The sequence below is a fragment of the Cylas formicarius genome, unplaced genomic scaffold (genome assembly GCF_029955315.1).
Source record: "Cylas formicarius isolate icCylForm1 unplaced genomic scaffold, icCylForm1.1 PGA_scaffold_1__22_contigs__length_36826433, whole genome shotgun sequence".
Lineage (NCBI taxonomy): Eukaryota > Metazoa > Arthropoda > Insecta > Coleoptera > Brentidae > Cylas > Cylas formicarius.
Genome location: NW_026844264.1, coordinates 36,371,333 through 36,391,455, shown reverse-complemented (window position 1 = coordinate 36,391,455; position 20,123 = coordinate 36,371,333). Strand labels below are relative to the sequence as shown.

General features: G+C 37.7%; 3 protein-coding genes across 5 annotated transcripts; 1 reads left to right on the top strand and 2 right to left on the bottom strand.

The window, feature by feature from the left end:
• Nucleotides 1–617: 617 nt before the first annotated feature.
• LOC132697239 (SNW domain-containing protein 1) lies at nucleotides 618–3,409 on the bottom strand. Its single transcript, XM_060662577.1, has 2 exons — nucleotides 2,617–3,409; nucleotides 618–1,652 (listed from the first exon to the last, which is right to left on the bottom strand). The coding sequence occupies exons 1-2, from the start codon at nucleotides 3,328–3,330 to the stop codon at nucleotides 759–761; spliced, it is 1,608 nt and encodes a 535-aa protein (XP_060518560.1). The 5' UTR covers nucleotides 3,331–3,409; the 3' UTR covers nucleotides 618–758.
• A 379-nt stretch (nucleotides 3,410–3,788) lies between these two features.
• Nucleotides 3,789–13,930, top strand: LOC132696748 (5'-3' exoribonuclease 1). Its single transcript, XM_060661756.1, has 20 exons — nucleotides 3,789–3,949; nucleotides 4,005–4,610; nucleotides 4,666–4,833; nucleotides 4,889–5,009; nucleotides 5,061–5,209; nucleotides 5,260–5,337; nucleotides 5,388–5,482; nucleotides 5,638–5,830; nucleotides 5,881–6,345; nucleotides 6,403–6,557; nucleotides 8,697–8,819; nucleotides 8,875–9,151; nucleotides 9,721–10,157; nucleotides 11,084–11,276; nucleotides 11,330–11,633; nucleotides 12,390–12,814; nucleotides 12,870–13,058; nucleotides 13,115–13,330; nucleotides 13,402–13,668; nucleotides 13,727–13,930. The coding sequence occupies exons 1-20, from the start codon at nucleotides 3,875–3,877 to the stop codon at nucleotides 13,811–13,813; spliced, it is 4,623 nt and encodes a 1,540-aa protein (XP_060517739.1). The 5' UTR covers nucleotides 3,789–3,874; the 3' UTR covers nucleotides 13,814–13,930.
• A 288-nt stretch (nucleotides 13,931–14,218) lies between these two features.
• LOC132697315 (serine/threonine-protein kinase OSR1) lies at nucleotides 14,219–19,243 on the bottom strand. 3 transcript variants are annotated; one of them, XM_060662705.1, is made up of 11 exons: nucleotides 19,038–19,243; nucleotides 17,639–17,746; nucleotides 17,215–17,432; nucleotides 16,562–16,780; nucleotides 16,358–16,502; nucleotides 16,141–16,306; nucleotides 15,918–16,091; nucleotides 15,678–15,854; nucleotides 15,408–15,625; nucleotides 15,043–15,229; nucleotides 14,219–14,986 (listed from the first exon to the last, which is right to left on the bottom strand). In XM_060662705.1, the coding sequence occupies exons 1-11, from the start codon at nucleotides 19,091–19,093 to the stop codon at nucleotides 14,909–14,911; spliced, it is 1,746 nt and encodes a 581-aa protein (XP_060518688.1). In that variant the 5' UTR covers nucleotides 19,094–19,243; the 3' UTR covers nucleotides 14,219–14,908. The 3 variants fall into 3 exon arrangements, with proteins under 3 accessions (XP_060518688.1, XP_060518689.1, XP_060518690.1); XM_060662706.1 differs by lacking the exon at nucleotides 19,038–19,243 and adding an exon at nucleotides 17,975–17,996; XM_060662707.1 differs by lacking the exon at nucleotides 19,038–19,243 and having other exon boundaries at nucleotides 17,646–17,723.
• Nucleotides 19,244–20,123: the final 880 nt, after the last annotated feature.

Below are 20,123 nucleotides of genomic sequence, written 5' to 3'. Positions count from 1 at the left end.
CAGTGGCCAAATAAAGTGTAAATAAAAAAAAAACCTACAACTAAATTACATTTGCTTTGGTCATATAGCTATTAGATAATATAATTGGTATTAAAGGGCGGCGCCCTCGCGGGCGTCCAAGCACTTAGACCACCAGATGGGCCCGTTGTGCCCGATAATATAATTACTACGGTAAAAACTGATGTGCCGCAGGCGCCATTGTTGGTATCGTAGAGAAGGTAATGATTTTCCGCGTATTTAACCCACTAACCAGCACATTTTCCTTCGAAACAGCGATATCCACACACTTTTAACGAGCACATTTAACGAGATCTAGTCATATTTAAAAAAAAAATAATACGACCGTAAAAAGAACATGTCCGAAACTTATTGACAATCTGTCAGCGGTCATTGCGTATCCTCAGGCAAAACGGAGATACCGATGTTTTGATGGTCCAAAGCACAGGTTAGTGGGTGAAATGTAGAGGCAAACAGATGAATCCTATCTCAAAGAAAATAACAACGCCACCTGCGTATCAATTTTTATCGTAGTAGGGCCACCATAAAATCTAATAGTACAGCAGACGACAGCTTCTTGGTTAAATTAAATAAAACAAAACCAAATAAAGAATGCCTTTTTATTGAACCATTTTTGCAATCCAGGTACCCGTAAACGCCAGGTCTCGCTGTAAAAAAAAAAAAAAAACAAAGTGGGAGTGTATCTCCAAAATACCCACACGCTTTGGGGGTATCTGGGTATGGGTACGGGGACCCGGAAACTAATCCCTACGCTTCTTCTTATCGCGATCGTCGCGCTTCTCCGGTTCCTTGCGCTTGCTCGCTCTCTTAGCTTGCGACAAAAACTGATCCAACCCGAACGGATCCTCCTCCTTTTCGAACTGCACGGGACCGCTGCGTCCGGCACCGCTCCTATCCGTCCCGCTGAACTCTTTATCCGGCACGAACCGGTTAGTTCGGATAGCTTTCTCCAATTCCTCGCCCCCGTACACGTCCTTATCGATATTCTTGCTCGGCCGGTAAAGATGGTTAGCCATCGATCCGCCTTCCCTCCACGGTTTGTCGTATACGTTATACGCCTCGTCGTCTCCGTAACCCTGACCCAAACCTTTGGCCTGACCGAACAGTCTCTGATCGAACTGGGTTTCGTTGGACGAGGGTCCGCGGGCCGGCATGCCCAGTGCGATTTGTTCGGAAATGTCGCGTTCCCTTTGCCTTTCCAGCTTGCTCCTCTTATCGGGCGCCGCCCGGGCTAAATTCCTCTCCCTCGCGCGTTCCTTGTGCCGATCTTGCCTGAGCATTTCCCGCTCTTGCTCTTCATCGTCCATGGTCTTCGCGTGGCTCGAGACGGTCTTGAAGCCGGCGCGTTCGTCGCGCGCCTTTTGCGCCAACTGTCGCAGGTGTTCCTCTTTCTGCTCCTTCTCCTTCTGGGCCAGTTTCTTTTCCAATTGGGCCCTGGTTTCGACGGCCTCGCGGGCCTTCCTGTCCGCTATGTAAAGGGCCTCGGCGAGTTTCGCGAAATTCTCGTTGATGTGCAACTGTTGCAGACCGCGTCCGTCCGCCGCCAACCGTTTGTCCAACGGGACGGTGTAGCCTTTGGCGTTCTTCCAGTTCGATATGCACGGCGGTATCTTCCACTCTTTTTGCTCTTTGACCTGCGGGAGAAACGCCGGTTGAGGATGTTGTTAGCTATTTTTGCAAAATACTTTGGACCAGATTTCCGTAATAATGTTAAAACTGTATCCACCCTATTGTTTAATAACTAGTTAATATTACAAATGTATCGTTACAATCTAAGTCAGTTCAAACAATCGGGAAAATGGCTCTCATTACTTCGTTGAAAAAAGCCCCCTAGCTTGAATGAACTGAGACCAATAGGCATTCTTCATGCTGCCGCAAAGGTGAAAATGTCAAATTGTATCATTTGTATTATTATGTGACTTGTTCCATTTTCCATTGAGGCAACCATAATTTTTTTTCTTTTAAATATGAAAGAAACACAGACTTAATCTAACTACTCAACACAACATAAAAAAAAAGCAAAAACCAAACACCTTAAATTTAAAATATCAATGAAATTAGGTCCATAACCCATTATCAATTAAATTCAGAACAATTTCTTATCAAAGCAAGCTTAGCGGTACTATACACCTTTGCTTGTAATAGTTTTTTTAAATAAAAACTTCAACTTTTGGATTTTCAGCAAATTCTAAGTTTTTCTTGTATCCATTAGCTCATAGGAACCTATATATATATATATATATATATATATATATATATATATATATATATATATATATATATATATATATATATATATATATATATATATATATATATATATATATATATATATATATATATATATATATATATATATATATATATATATATATATATATATATATATATATATATATATATATATATATATATATATATATATATATATATATATATATATATATATATATATATATATATATATATATATATATATATATATATATATATATATATATATATATATATATATATATATATATATATCCTTACTGGTTAATTGAATTTTTTTGCACAATCTCAACAAAATTAGAATATAAAAATGGCTTAACGCACCGTCACCCTGCGAGTGGGACTGTGCAAAACAGGAGCTGGAGGTGATGGCGGGCCCCTGGGAATCTTCTTATTGGTCTTAAACCTGGGAGGCTCCATTGGATCCACCTGCGCCTCCACCAGCCTAATAACTCTCTGCTTCGCTCCAGAATTGAAGGCTGCTCCTTGCTGGGAGGGGGTATATCTAATAAATTGTGCCGGTGCTGCTTTGTCGGCTGCCCGGACCGGCATTGCCGCGGCAATTTTCGAATTTGTAATCTTCATCAACGCCTGTCTAGTCCTTTCGGTGATCTCGTCGAGCTCTTCCTGCGCCGGTTTTTCCAATGACGGATCATTTTCTGCCACCATTTCCACTGGCAATAAATCCGACAGTTTGGAATAGACGATTTTATCTTTGGAGTGGCCCTGCCGGGCTATAACGTCATATTTCACTTTGCCTTCGGCATCGAGTTGTACTGCTAATGCGTTGGAGGCATTTTCTTTTTTACGTCCCATTTCTAGAGGATATTGAGCAACGGCGATTTCAGGAAAGGCGCCTCCGTCGCCATAATCGGTAACGTTCCGCGGTACCCAACCTCGCCTTTGTCCGTAGGGAGGTGCTATGGCTTGAGCGCTGACTAAAACGGTAGATGGGTTCGCAGCGGCCCTCTTTTTGCGCTCGTCATCTCGGTCCCAAACAGGCTGCACCGGAGCCGGCAAAATGCTCGACAACTCCATGATCTTAATAACACAATTTAACAAAACTTAATTCACCATAAGAAATATTTTTCTAGCGATACAATTGAATGACACTTCTTCTTCCTTCTTCTTTTTGTTTCTGCTTCTTCTCAAGTCCCAAACATAGGAACATCATTCAGCCAACTATGACACTGCTGCAAATTCTGCAATACCACCTTAGCTTATGACAAAGGAACATTGGCCAATTTAGCATTGCACATCGCAAAACGTTTCTTGCGGACTTCAAAGAGAATCCTCTATTTTTTGGTATAAAACTTATGATACCGTTGTTTTTGCTATTCACGGCGTTTAGAAACTGGATGGAGGTGTTTTTGCGATATCCGTTTAAACACTTTTTTGTAAACATAAGCGATAATATGTGTCGGCCAGCGACCGAAATTTTAGAATCCTCGTTCGAGTCGGAAATGGAGGAATGATCCTAACCCGCTTGCCCAATAGATTTTGTGGGATATATTGAATTGATCGTCTGTGATTTTGTCGCTATTTTACATCAAATTTTGTTATACGAAAATAATAAATAAATATGGGGGTCCCAAAATTTTTTAGATATATTAGCGAACGGTATCCTTGTTTAAGCGAAATCGTTCGGGAATATCAGGTACAATTTTTCGGCAACTGCTTCAGTGTAATTTTATTAGTGCCAATTGTTTTAGATACCTGAATTCGATAACATGTATTTAGATATGAATGGCATTATTCATATGTGTTCTCATCCTGACGATAACAATCCACATTTTCGTATAACAGAAGAGAAAATCTTTGAAGATATTTTCCACTACATTGAGGTTTTGTTCCGTATGATCCGTCCTAGGAAACTGTTCTTTATGGCTATAGACGGTGTTGCACCACGAGCTAAGATGAATCAGCAACGTAGCCGAAGGTTTCGAGTAGCAAAAGATGCCATCAAACAGGAACAAGAGGCCAAAGAAAGGGGTGAAGATTTGCCAACACAAACAAGATTCGATTCCAACTGCATTACTCCTGGAACTGTTTTTATGGCTAAACTCCATGAGCAACTGAAATATTTTGTTGTGAGAAAGATTTCTAATGATCCATTGTGGAGAAATTGCAAAGTCGTACTGTCTGGACATGAGACCCCCGGTGAAGGAGAACATAAAATAATGGACTATATACGGTACATGAGATCACTGCCAGGTTATGATCCTAACACCAGACATTGCTTATATGGTTTAGATGCTGATTTAATAATGCTGGGCCTCTGTACACATGAGCCACATTTTTGCTTGCTAAGAGAGGAGGTGATTTTCCCCAATTCATCAGGTATTTATTATCTACAATGTATTTGCTTTGAAGGTTAAATTTGGCAGAAAATCAACAAAAAGACAATCAGTGCCTGAGGAAATAACATTCTTTTTGTTACACCTATCTCTGATGCGGGAATACTTGGAGATGGAGTTTGCTCCCGTGAAAGACAAGCTGGTAGGGTTCGAGTATGATTTTGAGAAAATCATCGACGATTGGGTAAGACGCTTCAATTATTTGTTAGATTTTTCATTGCTTTTTATTTTTTCGGCAGGTTCTTATGGGTTTTTTAGTTGGAAACGACTTTATACCAAATTTGCCAAACTTGCACATTGCCAATGGAGCCCTTCCAGTTTTGTACAAAGCCTACATGGATGTTTTGCCAACATTGGATGGTACGATACTTTCATATACAACATTTTGAATATTTCTTGATTTTTTTGCAGGATATATTAATGAAAGTGGCACATTGAACTTGGAAAGATTCGAAAAATATATGCAGAAGCTCGGAAGCATTGAATTGGAGACTTTTGTAGAATTAAGAGATGATCTTCTTTATATGGAAGCTAAAACAGGCCGTAAACTTTGTCTGGGAGTAAGTGTAATTAGTAATGAATGTCATGTGGTGCTATCGGTTTATTTAAGGGTGAAATTGCCATTAGAGACCATGAAAGATCCAAAGATTCTGGCCTATCAGCCCTGATAAAGGAAACAGAAGAATTGGTATGTTTTGTTAGTTAATAAGCAATAAATATACAGATTATTATTCTTAGCATATTGAACCATCGGAAGATGAGGAGGACATGGCATTTCAGTACTACAAAAACGATTATTACAGGAATAAGCTTGAATATAAAAATGTAACACCGTGAGTATTACTCTATCTGCTTATTTGTTGTCCCGCACCAAAATTCTAAAATAAGACAAAACAATAAGTTTCTGAATTTGAAGGACTCGTTTTATGTGTTTTAAACAACAAAAAAGCTTAGTTACATATAATGAAGTTAGTTATTATCCCTATAGAGAAGTTATGAGAACCCAAGCGGAAGGTTATGTCCGGGCGATCCAGTGGAACTTAAATTATTATTACAACGGTGTTTGTTCATGGTCCTGGTATTACCCCCACCATTATGCCCCATACATCACCGACATCAAAGGGTTTTCAGATGTAAAATTCGAATTCGACTTAGGCACCCCGTTTAGACCCTACGAACAAGTACGTATCACCTTTTCCGACATTTCGAGTTACTCAGTACTCCACTTTAGTTGTTGGGAGTACTGCCGGCTGCCAGTAAGCAACATTTGCCCCAAGCTTACCATAATCTTATGACTGACGAGGAATCGCCCTTACACAAGTACTATCCTGAAGATTTCAAGACGGATTTGAATGGGAAGAGACAGGAATGGGAAGCGGTAGTATTAATCCCTTTTATGGACGAGCGGGTGCTTTTGGAAGCGATGACTCCCTGTAATGAACTCTTAACAGAAGAGGAGAAAAGGAGGAACACTCATGGCCCTATGTTGGTTTACACTTATACGGATAAGGATCTGGGTCCGTATGAGGCACCGGACTACTTCCCAACGGTCAAACACAGTCACAGCGAGTTGCAGTGTTTTTCTGTGGATGATATTAGAGTGCCCAAAGAGAAATTGATAAAAGGGGCTTATCCAGGAGCGAACATGGATGTGTACTACCCAGGATTTCCTACCATGAAACACCTCAAATATGAGGTGAGGATCGTGATTTACACGATTATCGATTCAGCCAATTTCTGGTCGATTTTTCAGGGTCAACTTCAAAGAGCGAAGGTGAAGGTCTTCGAGCAACCCAGCAGGAATGAGAGCATGATAGTCAATATAATAAGTGATGGTGGGGACGATATTCCTTGGGAATTATTAGGAAACATTGTCTGGGTGGGATGGCCACATCTTCTGGAGGCTAAGTGAGTCTATGACATGTTAATGGCTACTAACCATATTAGCAGTTTTGTTAACCTTAAAAGTATGTAGCCCAAATATTTATTTATTTTATTTGTTTATATGACAAAAATAGTATGAATAATATTCAATAGTAACCAAAAACAAAGTCGCACTTCAAAATTTAATTGTAACTAACACTAAAATTGCTAAAAAAAAGTGTACAGTTCAGCTATCCTGATCAGTTTGAAATTAAATTGCTTGTGTCGCCGCTAGATGGCGCTTTGCGACATCACTGTAAATGAAATTTCTTTCGTCAAAAAAATTAAACGCAGCGATATCACTTTTGAAATGTATTTTTTGAATATATTCTATGTGTCGAACCCTTTTTGCATTTTATCAAACTTGAAATAGTTAAAAAAAGGGCCCTTTTCAGCTATCGACGTTGCACGGAGCAGTTTGAAATTAGATTGTTTGTGTCGCCGCTAGGTGGCGCTTTGCGAAATCACTATAAATAAAATTTCTTTCCTTATAATCACTTTTGAAATGTTTTTTTTGAATATGTTTTTTGTGTTGAATCCTCTTTGCATTTTATCAAACTTGGAATTGTTAAAAAAAGGGCCCTTTTCCGCTATCCACGTTGCACTGAGCAGTTTGAAATTAGATTGCTTGTGTCGCCGCTAGATGGCACTTTGCGACATCACCGTAAATAAAATTTATTTCCTCAAAAAAATTAAACGCAGCGATATCACTTTTGAAATCTTTTCCCTAACCTGTAATATCAGTAAAAGAATAAAATCTTAAAACTGCCATTATTGAATCGTAATTTTAGTTCTTTTAGCGGTATATATACCGGGTGACACTAGAAAGTAAGAACACTCGTATAACTTTTAAACGGCTTGAGATAGTGATTTGGAATTTGGAAGGGTTAATATAGGCTGAATATCCAATTTTTTGACAATATGTAGACTCCGGTTTGAGCGGAAACGACAGTAACTTTTGAATTTTAAATGTGTCTAGGAGGCTGTGACCATCATAAATACTAAACCCCAGAACTGTTAAGAAGGGTTACAGCAAATGTAATTTCTATAGCCAGGGAGTGTCGTATACAAGAAGGCGGACATTTTGAAAACATTATTTCAAAGTTGTTTATTAAGTTAATATCTATCGCACACAAAATAAATGAATGTGAAGCAATGCAAAACTTGTCTCACAGTAAAACACTTTCAAATCGATTCAACCAACATTGTTGATGGTTTATTTTCTAACGGATTTGCAAAATATTGTGTTGAATTATCCCAAAACGTGACGGATTTGAAAAGAAAAGAAAAAATTTCTATTTTTAATCTTGCCGACTCGATGATGAATAGAAGCAAAGCCACCTAAGTAATATTTTGTTTTTATGAAAATGTATTTACTATTTGGTTTTTTCTTTCCGGATTTTGAAAATTTTGGTGTTAAAATTTTGCAAAAAATGGATCGGTTTTAAAAAGTTTTTGTTCCCACTGGGGTGGTATTTGAAAAAAACTAGGTTATAATAAAAAATTAATAATTCATTACATGAAGTGCTATTGACCATTAGACAATTAAAGAAAAGTTTCATTTACAATTTTCCCGTGACCCGGTAAATAGTATTTTTCTATTCCCGTCTGTAAAATGTCTAATTACACACCAAGCAAGCGTCACTTTACCACGTCAGTTTCGTTTCCCACGAATCCGAGCCACTTCGGACATTTCCGGGATTTTACCGCCCGGGTTTGGGAGCGATCGGATGTTTTCATCATCAGTGAATGTGTTCGTGTTGTTTTGTGAAAATGTACCCAAAAACTGACGATCGTAGAAACAGTATATGCAACACGCTCGGTAAACCTTTTAAGTCACTCGTTTATTATTCGTGAGTATGATATACTATTATGATATTCACAGCCTCCTAGACACAATTTTCAAAAGTTAGAAAAAAATTAAAAAAAAAAAAAAACAAAAAAGAATAACCGTCCTATCCTACGTACCCTGAATCCAAAAAAAATCAAAAATTACTGTCGTTTCCGCTCAAACCGGAAGTGCAAAAAAATTGGTCATTTAGTCTAGGTTAAATATTGCCCATCTGGCCACATGAAATTGGAAATTTTTGATGTGAATCTGATAATAATAGGTAATATTTTCAGAGTGAGCGCTATTTTCAATAGTAAAATAAAATATATCTGCATGGGCGAACGAAACCAGTACAACGTTGAAGATTTAAACAATCCGTCACTATTCGCAGCAGAGTACCGCGAAATCGTCGATAGGTAACGTTGGCGACATCGAAAGGTGGGCGACATTTGTGAAAAACGCGTCTTGTAGATATAACAACCGGCTGGGTATCACATTCGGCGAAGTAAAAGTGTTGGTGCAAGTGCAAGTGATGACCGGTCGCAAGTATGTGTTTTCTCACAACGGCCGCGTGACATTGGAGAAGCAGTTCTCCGAAAACACTGCCAATTATCCATTGCAAACGGTAGTGTCCAATATAACAGCCTATGACTCCCATCCTTCTGCGTTTAGGGATATCTTCGATGTTTTCCCCGAGGGTTGTTCATGTTTTACTTTGAGCAATCCCTATTACGGATCTCAAGGTGTGGTAAGTTATGTTTTTTTATTATTTAACAATTATTTATGAAGCTGAAGCTGATCATTTATTTTCAACTTGAAACTAACTATTTACACTCATAGTGCGTTCCGGCTTCTCTTTGCGACCAACTCGCTAGCGACTGCGGCGTGGTCAGAGCTGGGCTTAGCACAATACAGGGTGCCCGGAAATAACGTTGAAATAATTTAATTTTAAATAAGAAATTGGGACCGAAAATTCTTAGTTTCCAAACTTAAATAAAAAGGCTTCTTGTTTGTACTGACAATAAATATTTTTTTCGAAAAAAAAAAAATGCTCGAGCAACTAAAATGCAATTTTTTTCAACATTCTTTATCCAGACTTTTTTATTCTTTATCCAGATTCCAAGGTCGTACCATAAATTGATTTACTTGAAAAACGTTTTCTTATTTTTTCTCGAATGTGATTTCCGAACACCCTGTATAAATTATTTCTGGGATATGAAATTTTATCCTGCCTTTAATGTAAAATTACTTTTCAAAAACGACCGGGCGTTTTATGGTGATTTATAAATATCGTATGTTTAATTGAATGTTCTTTAGGTTTTAAATAGTAAGGAGACAATAAAAAGCGGGCGCCTTAAGGTATTGGTATCCGTCAAAGAAGAACCGAATTTCGTAGCGGCGACGGTTCTACAGGGCGAACTGTTCAGAAATTATAAGGCCTTGCACAATGTAGCGAGCCCTTTAGGGATGAGCAATATCCTGTTTTCCCGGGTGACCGGTTCGATATTCGTTAACACTAGGAATAACGAAGGCGAGTTAAAAAGCGTTAACATCGGACTGGACTTGAAATTTAACAAGAAAAACAAAGAAACGCCCGGCTATACGCGCAAAATAGGGTCGACATGGTACTATACCGACAAGGTTGCCGATTTGGTTAAGGAATACGCTGAAAAGTTTCCGGCCGTGTTTGACTTTATTAGTCAAAACGATTCGTACGATAACGCGATGGCGGATTCGATTTTTGGCAAAAATAGGTAAATATGCCGATACGAAACTTGTGTGTGGGAGTAAATTTCATTATCCATCCATCCATATATAAAAAATATTTCACAGTATAGTCAATTATGAACGTTTTTGTCTTTAATTTGAAAGTCTTTAAAATTCTATTTGATATTTGGTAACTTATTGGAGAATTTAGGAGCGAAATAGTTTTCAGGATCTATATCCTCATTCGCATGGGTATTTTACAGGTGAAAGGGATTATGTGTTGTATAATTATATTTAGGTTCTATTATATAAAACAAACAATATATTGTTCACAAAAAAAAGGTTTATAGAAACGTCCTAAGTCTAACAAAGTTTAGGGGAAACGCTATTCATTATGAAAAAAAAAAACTAAAACAGAACTGTCAACCCAACTAAACAGAAACAAGTGAGCATCAGGGAAAAAAACTTTACTTAAAAAAGATCCCAAGCAACCTTAAATCTCGTTATTTAGGCTTCTTTATCAAAGTCCGTGAAAAAGTCGGTCACCCCTCATGACTCTAAAATTTCTCATCATTCACAAACCAGGATTAACCCTTCGACCTATTGATTCTCCCTAGCAAAAGATCTAACTTCTATATAAAAACCCTTTACAGTTTAAAGAGCCCTAAAGCTATCTCAACCAGAGTCACTGAATCCAGAATTAAAGCACCTCACTTCTCCTCTCTCTAATAATTTCCTCATTAGAGGTATTAAGTGTTCCATCACTAAATACACTTCACCACAACCTTCCAAAGACAAAGTCTACTTTAGTGCCATTCTGTCTTAAGTCACTTTCACCTTGTTTAATGTTTTTATAATCTGTGTTTTTTTTAAGTTATAATGTCCTTGACCTACTTCAAATAAAAATAGTTTTGAGTAGTTATAAGGTGTAACAGGTAAATTTCCTCAACTGTGACGATGTCGGTCATTGCAGTGAGGATAAAATAAAGGAAATTCAAACCTGGCTTAAAACCCTGCCTATCTACGGGCTAGAAAGGCGACCTTGCGGAAGACAAGTGGCGGAACCGGAAGTGATACAAATAATTGAGGAAACCCTAGACAGGCCGACGAAAAAACTAGTCTCGAAAAAAGTGACTATGCAGATTAAACCGCCTCTTCTCTACCAAGTAAAAAAAACGCGCGCACACGCGCAATATGCATTTAAAATTTGACTTTTCAGCCCGAGATTCAAATCGGCAATTTGGTACCCGATCCCAAAATGAAAGTCAGACTTTTCGATCGCATTGTGAACGTCCGATCCGGTTATAGCGTTCCTTTAGGTTTAAAAGGAATAGTGGTGGGTATATGGGAATCTCCTGATGGAAATGATCGGGATACCATATACGATGTGGTGTTTGATGAAGTTTTCAAAGACGGTCTGACGCTCAATTGCTCTCCCGGCAGAGGTTACAGGGTACCCAGGAATTCTTTTATTAATATCTCGTATGGGCAGAGGTTATTGGAACAGAAAACCGGCAAGACAGGTAAGAGAGATGGTGATAGAAACATCATGGAGACATCATATTATAATAATAATAATAACAAAATCCAATCAAAATTGGATTTTTAAATAACATAACATGAAAGATTATACTTATTTTTCTAAACAGGCTGTTTAAAAAGAAAATAGAAAACATTAATAACAAACTGGTTCATTCGTCTTTTGCTCCACGATAAAGAAAGATATTTAAGTGTTCAAACGGCCCTTAACCTTTGTTTTAAATTGTGTAAAAGTTAGTCCGCTCCTGGTGAATTAAACAACAAACTATGTCCATATTCATGTCCATTTTTTGTAAAAAAATTGTTTTATTCTGCTCTAAATCGACAATATTGCCTACAAGCGATGAGATAAGAAAATAGAATATCTGGAAAATTAGTCATAATTCCTGATTTAAGTCATAATTTTTGAACAATAAGTAAGGATTTCTGACATTAATCTCGTGCAAGAGACCGTGCGAATCGAAAAATCGGATTCAAAAGGAATGGGCGATCTCTGAAATGGAAGTACTAGACACGAAAATATTATGACATGCTCACATTTGATTTGAAGTTTTTTTTATTACTATTATCAAAATTAAACATTCTTTCAGACCTTCAGCTACCGAGGCTCACTCGACGGATAAAAATTACATTTATTTAAATTGATAAACTAAAACCTATATTTTGTTGTTGGTGACATTCAAAGCTTATATCATAACTTTCCCACCGTTAGAAAAAGATAATTGTTCGTATTTCCTTAGGCGGAGTAAATTTTCTATCCGACACGACAGGAAAAGGTTACAAAGATGGCAGACCGTCCGCACAACGTCCGCAGAGTTATCGTCAAAGTTTCGATCAACTCGCGCCGAAGCAAATACTAACACATGGGCAAAATTCGTATCAAAACTTTGCTCAAACGCAGCAGTACGCCAGTCCGACTTCGTTTAACCAGTCCAACTCGGCGTTCGCAATGTTTTCGACCCAAAAACAGCAATCCTGGCGTAGTCCTGAGAATCAGAAGGCCGGCGCAAATCCTCAGCAGCCGATTAAAAGCGATAAGAAGTTCGTTAATGGCGGTCATTCGTCTTCGTTTCAGAAGCGGGATGCCGGAACCGATTTTATGCCTAGTTTTGCCAAAAAGGTTTTAACGAATTCGGATAAGCCTGCGGACGAGATTGACGTTAGAGTAAGTATCATTCTATAGGTTTTTTTTCAAAAGGAATGCTCATAACTGTTGTCAGGATACCCAACCCAATAAACAAGATAAAGTAGTGGATGAAAACACCAACGTCCTGAAAAATATCCTTAAAATTAATAACGATGAAAATGAAACTGCTCCACCACAAAAAGGACAACAAGGGGTTACTTCGGAAAAATCAAAAGTCAAGGAACAACATTCTCCGAATGTTTCCTTTGAAATGTTGGCAGCCGTGAGTGAAAAAAATCTAAAACTAACCAAAATGATATTGTTTATTGATTTTCATAGCAAGTAGCACAGGTGCCAGCCAGTGTAAGATTGATGACATACTATGAATCTAACGGGTTGGGTTTGCCTCGCTACCAATACCTTCTGACGGATAATGCGTTTAGAGCTCAAATCACGCTACCCAATAGCGAAATGATACTAGGTAAACCGGCGTATACAAAAGAGGAAGCCACCGAAAACGTTGCCAGTCAAGTGTTACATATTTTGATAAGTAAGGTAATGCCGGTACATTTGAACTACTTCGTTTTACTCACTTTGCGCTCGACGGTATACGTTTCTCTTCGCAGGCGGCACTAAAAGAGCATAATTTACAACCCAAAGATGCATTCCCGATTCCTCCAAAAACTTGGGTGGAGCAGGAGAATAAGTCCGCCAAAGGCAAATCTCCGGCGATGAAAACTCAGTTCGTGCCACTTCAAGCGATTAAAAATCAAAGAGGTAAAGGGGCGGCGACGAGTCACGAAAAGAAGAGTAAATCTTCGGAGGATCATAAAAATAAAGGCAGCAAGAACGAGGCCCCAGCCGAAACTAAGTCTGCGGAAAACGTGGAAAAGGTATGTTCCACTTCGCCACGAGTGGTGTGTATTTTTAATTTATTTTTTGGACTTTCAGAAAATAAAAGGCCCAAATAAAGGAAGACCCAAATCGCAAAGGAAACCTCGAATCGCCGCGAACTTTGCGAATAAAAAATTAGCATAAGCCCAAACTTATTAAGTTGGTCGTCTTAATTAAAAAATAAAGTATATTTATTATAAAGTTTTACACTATATGAAACTTGCCACAAAATCCTTTGTGCCAGAATGACTACAAGGAGAAAAATCCTATTGACATACTGCCAGAGCGTTTTTTTTTATTCTGGTTTCTGCAATATTAGTTAATATAATTCAAAATTTCTAATGGATGCCCTTGTAAAGAAGGAGGGTCTGGACTAGTCCACCATCCTCCAGGTTTGGGAACATATTCATCCGGTCTGGATACCAGCGTGAATATAAGATGTCTGGAAACTGAGCACTACACCATACACTACACAAAACAAGCACTAATTCACGAAACTACCCTGGAAAGAAACGAAAAAAAAAAAACAAATTTTGAAAATATTGCAACAAATTTTATTGGAATAAATAAATAATGTATTTACAGATTACTAACCGTTCCCAATCGCCAAATGACATACTTGCCAATTACTTACGATACTTAGAAGTCTTAAGAAAAAAAGTAGTCCGACTAGTAGTGTAAATTCTAAAAAAAGGCATTGTAGGTGGTAATTTTAATAGGCTCTAAAATACTCCCAGACAAATATATACATACAGAATGGGAACCGTAACGATGCGCTTTATTTGAAACGGATCGGAGGATTAGTTTACTCCGTAGTTCCAAGAAAGCGCTATATTTCCATCATGTAACGTTTTGCGAATCCTGTGAAACTTAAGTACAAGAAATTGAAATCTATTGATCGTAACACATTTTTTTATTGTCCAACCGTGAAGGCGCATGACCTATGCTAAATTTACTTTTAAAAATTATAACTGAATACATTTAACATAAGTTTTGTTTAGCACTACCGACAAGAATTATTGTCCAACCAACTTTTAGGTGACCTAAATGAGGTAGGAGTGCTCACAGTCTCATCATCTGCTTACTCAAGGGAACTTTTAATTTTAGCAACAATTTGAAGTTAAACGAACCTCTCAAAATTACGGGTGTGATATAGTAAATAAATGACTACAACGATCAGTAGATTCCAGGAGCGTGAGAAAAATCGGGCCTAGAGTTAAAGTTAAAAGCCAGTCTGTTTCAGTCCGTAATTGAAATCTGGGCGTATCCTATTAAAGCTCTTTCGTCGGGGGTTTCGTTGGTACTCACGCCAGAGTTCTACAACAAAAATTGTCGTTTGCCGGCCCCAAAACCCAACGAAATGGTCCAATTACCAATTGGAAGGTGATCACTTTCAGCGTGTGCCTCTGTTCGATCAGAGTCTGAAGATTTTGCGTGATGGCCGTGATATCGCGCCCATCTACGAGCCCCGCTCCTACCAATTCGCTAGCGATACCTTCTGCAGAGTCCCTACCTACTGCAAACTCGAATCTGATGTCGTTTAATTCTCTCTTCGCATTTCTAAATCAATAAATGACAATAAATATCAAATGAGCTTTCATTGGCTTCAATTTATTATGGAAATTGGGATGAAGGTAGGATCAAGGATCAGGCTACACACCTAAAGGGAATTGGCTTTCCAAACTCTCTGAAATTAATAAATTGAAAGTAGGACAAAACCTTTCTCCTATAATCTAACCTCATTCTTAGCACCAAGTTTACTGGCGGAGGATCTCCTTCACTGCTTTCATGGTCCGAACCTGATGAACCAGCCGATACCAAAGTGTTCATGGGTTTGGTATCTGTATCACTTTCGCTTGACTCGTCACCTTCACCTTCGTCCTCGCTCGACCACACCCACTCCCCGGTCTCTTTTCGATGTAAGCGACCAGAAGTGCCTGGCTGTCTTTTAGAAGCCTATAAAGACCCCATAGGTAAATCCCAATTTTTGGAGACGCCAACTTTGTACCTTTTGCACCCGGGTTTCCAGGCTGGGTCCGATGGCGACCAAGGTCTGCTGCAGGTACTTTTTGTCTTTGGCCTTTTTGAAAAATGGATGCTTTAAGAGTTCCGCGGCCGTTGGACGTTTCGAGGCCTCTTTTTGCAAACAGTCGGTAATCATTTTTCTAAAAGTTTTTCCGTAGGCCTAACAAATAAAAACGGAAGTTTCAACTTTAAGGGGAAAGGAATGATTGCAATTTCTTCATACCTTGTACTGATCTTTCTCTTCTGCTCCGGTGTCAAGATTTGGAGGGTCATTTTGCAGAGTTAACATAAGTACCTTCATGGGTGGATATTTGTGATATGGAGCTGTACCTGTGGCCATTTCAATAGCCGTTATTCCAAAGGACCATATATCCGCTTTAAAATCGTATCCATGATCCTGTCAAAAGAGTAAATTACATTTTTTAAAATATGGTGTTTATGCATACCTGTTCCATGACTTCAGGCGCCATCCAGCATGGTGTTCCGACAAATGTGTGTCTCACTTTTTCTCTAGAAAGGTCTCTACCTGTCGCCAGCCATGCCGAAACTCCAAAATCGGCAATCTGAACTGTTCCATCTTCACCCAAGAGAATATTACCAGCTTTAATATCCCTAAAAAACGAATTTGTGCAATAGATCAAGACGCTTTTCACTAAAAGTTACCTATGAATCTGACCATTACTGTGAAAATACTCCAAACCCTTTAACACTTCCTTCAATACAGTAGCTATGGTTGACTCATCAAATACGCCATGTTTACAATTAGAGATTCTCATCTTGTGTTTAATGATATCCAAAAGACTTCCGCCTTAAAAAAATCAACTCTTGCAATTTCCGACAACAAGGATTAGACTATAGAATGGTTACCTTCAAGCAGTTTAAGGACAAGCCAAAGTTCTTCGCGCACCACAAAACTGGTGTAGTAGGTGACAACATTTTCATGGTTGCAGCTGGACATAGCTTGAATTTCCTTGAGAAGCTCGTCCATGGAGGTGTTCCATTTTTCCAAGTTGATCCTTTTGATCGCGCATTTTTCATTGCGAGGTTTGCAAAGAGCTCCGTGCACAACAGCGGTCGCTCCGACACCTGTAGAATAAAAATTCCCGAACTAAACAATTAACCAAAATCATTTTGTAGATCCCATGAAATAAAACACAAATAAATTACACGCGCAATTTATCTTATCAAGTCTAAAATACCTCAAGATTAGAAACTGATCACAATCACTTGACCCAATCAAAAAGGGGTCACATTAACAAATTAATTCCCATGGAGTAATTTTAAATTAATGAAAAGCCCGAACTTAAAAAAATAAAAAAACACTATTTCGATAGCACACAAATTGAACACAATACTTAATTAAGGGAAAAGGTACCGGAACATTAATACCAAAAAAAGAGCACATAACCTAAAAAACGAGTCTCGATAAAATAGCCGGTAAACTATCACTTGAACTAACTATCACTGTACTTTTTCTTGGAGAAAGGCAAATCGTCACCTTCAAAAGACCAAATACTAACCGATAACTTTGCCAAGTTCGTAATCGTCTTTAGAATTTGGCCACGGAACTGACGGTGCTGAACTTGTTGCCGCCATCTTCCTAGACAAGATGTTCCCTATATTACCGATTGAGACCCGCACGTATTCACCAATAGTCAATGGGTGGTAATCAAAGTTTTGAGGTTTCTGTCGGAAGATTCCGGCACTGCCAGGCGGCAATAATTCTTCCGAAATTTTTCTAAAAACCAAAAAGGCCTTTTAAACATTTTCGCCAAATTAATAAGGGATCAAATAAATACTTAGTTATCAGAACAAAAAGGTTTGTCCGAAGCCATCTGACGATAAGTAGTTGAATCTGGCTATATGTGATAGGAGCGATAAATAATGGATAAATGCATATATTGGATATTAAATTTCTATTTAGATATTTCATCAGTAACGTACCTCTTACCGATAGTTAACGTGCTAAGGATTCTTTTCTGATTTTGGAAAATCACCCCATCGGTACCATGGTCCATTTCGTAGATGCTGGTCTTGCGTCGTCTCACGAAACTGCAAACAATACACTAAACGGTTTTGCCAAGAACTGTTTATAAAACTATTATTTTCGTGATTTAATGCGAGGAAACTGTTGAAGAATTAAATGCTTCAATGACGCTACAATGGGTCATGTTTCAATATCATGCCGACGGTATTTGTTTTTCGCAATGCGAGTGTGAATATAAAATTTAAACACCTGTAGCAATTTATTAAATAATCAATAAATTTCGTGTAGCGTACCATCTTGGGATAGTTGTGTTGACAATTTAAATACACATTTTTTGTTACCATTTTTAAATAGGCAAGGGTTTTTTCTTGTAGCGCGACGTTGCCAAATTATTATCCAAGTCGAGAAATGAGGGACTTTTTAAAAACCATTAAGTAGCTATTTGCAGGCCCATATTTAGTGTTGTAGGGTACTTAGTGCGCGTTACAATAAAAAAGTGTTTCTGCTTTTAGATATGGCAAGGTTTAAAATTGATACGACCTTATATGTAGTACGCATTACCATATTTATTTATAGAACAAGCCCAGAGACAAATTGTTATACTAATTTATCACTATTAATATACACACGACTCTGCAACATTGGCGCTGCATATAGGTACCTTTTTTTAAAACTCCTTTTGAACCATTTCGATATTATTTACATCTTAGTTTGGTTTTCGCTGTGATGAGGAGAAGACGATCGATGACCGTCCGATAGGAAAAATGCGACGTAATAAAAAGTGTAGATCGCAGTTTATTATGACTTAAATGTGCTAAACCTACGACTCTGAGGCATGCTTTAAAGCGTATAAATTAAAATTTATAATTGAATTGCTTTTCATAAGTTAACAAAGGTTTTTTTGGTTGAGCCATAAATGTTAATTAATAGCGAACATTTTTAGTAAATATATCGTACTGTACTGTACCGAACTTCGTATTTAACTTGTTGCCAGTGTTTTTAATTTGCCTTGATCCAGGTAAAATATGGTTTCCAAAATGAAATAAATGACAGTTTTGTCCCTTCATAAGGACTGTGAACACTGCAAAATTTGGAAAAAAAGCTTGACACTTAGATATTAGATATCACCTATTTAAAGCAAAAAAAAGAAAAAAAGCACTTATTTACATGTAACTGGAAATTTTCACCTTTTAAATGACTTGAGTAAAAAAATACTGTGGTTACTGTTTCTGTCTGTGTTACTATAAATATAGTCACTTTGCAAAATTTTAATAAACGTCGCATTCATTTACAACGAACTAGAACTTAGAATTTTTAACACTAATTAGTATATTATTATTTTTGGTATCGTCTTACCTTCGATTATCGGGGAACCCGCACTTTTTGTCACTTTTATTCTCGGGCGTTAACATGATCACATCACCTTTACACCATAAATTGTTTATTTTTTAACAAATTCCTGAAATTAATGGATACGTAAGGTACGAGATATTTTGATCGTGTTATTTCAGGTCAGAGCCGAGACCGTCGTTATTTGCGTTAAACATTGCTAACCAAAACGGTTATAATTTAAAGTGGAGAGGCCTTAGGGGACACGGATCAGGTCTAATTTATCTATTAAGCTCAATTAAGTGGTTATTTCTCATCGTATAGGTAGGTGAATGATACACAGTGTGATTTACAATACCTCGTTGCTCTGCACAAGGTAGATTGTGAGGGGCTCCAAAAATTTATATTCAGCAACGGTTGCCGATTACCGCAAACTGATATCAGAATAACGCAGAATTCAATTTTTAATAAAAAAAAAATCTAAATCTTTTAAGAACAGAATTTCCGGAATTAATTAAGTTCTAGATTTTTTTCTGAATAATTTTTATATATTGCACAAACAGGCTCATTATCAATTGGAGTCGAAATTAAATTTAATGACTAACAACTCGCTAGCATATCTGGTTTGGCATTTTGAATGGGTGAACGTCCTTCGTACATTGGTGGTTCATATTTTTCACAATATTTAAGCATGTGCCATTCCAAATCGTAGTCTCTGGATATATTTTTCGAGGTTAAGTTAATTTTTGTATAATTAAATATCTTTTAACTAAAAATATGCTTAATTCTTTGAAAAGATGGTGTTCTTGACGCGTTTATTGTCAGAAAAAGTTGTTAGGAAATCTAGAAATTATTTGCGGTATGGGTTTAGAGACTCTCTTCGAATATTCGTTTCCGGGGGTAGTGGTGGCAATGGGCTCCCCAAGTAATTCGGTGATAAATGGTTGCCGTGTTAGTTTAGTATTTTCGTTGTAGGTTTGGAGGAGTTGGGGGTAAAGGTGGGGACGTTATCATAGAGGCCAAAGAGGGTATAGATTTGGAGAACGTTTTCAAAACCAATAAATCAAAACGTTATAAAGGGGCTGATGGAAAAGACGCGTCGCATAATTTTAT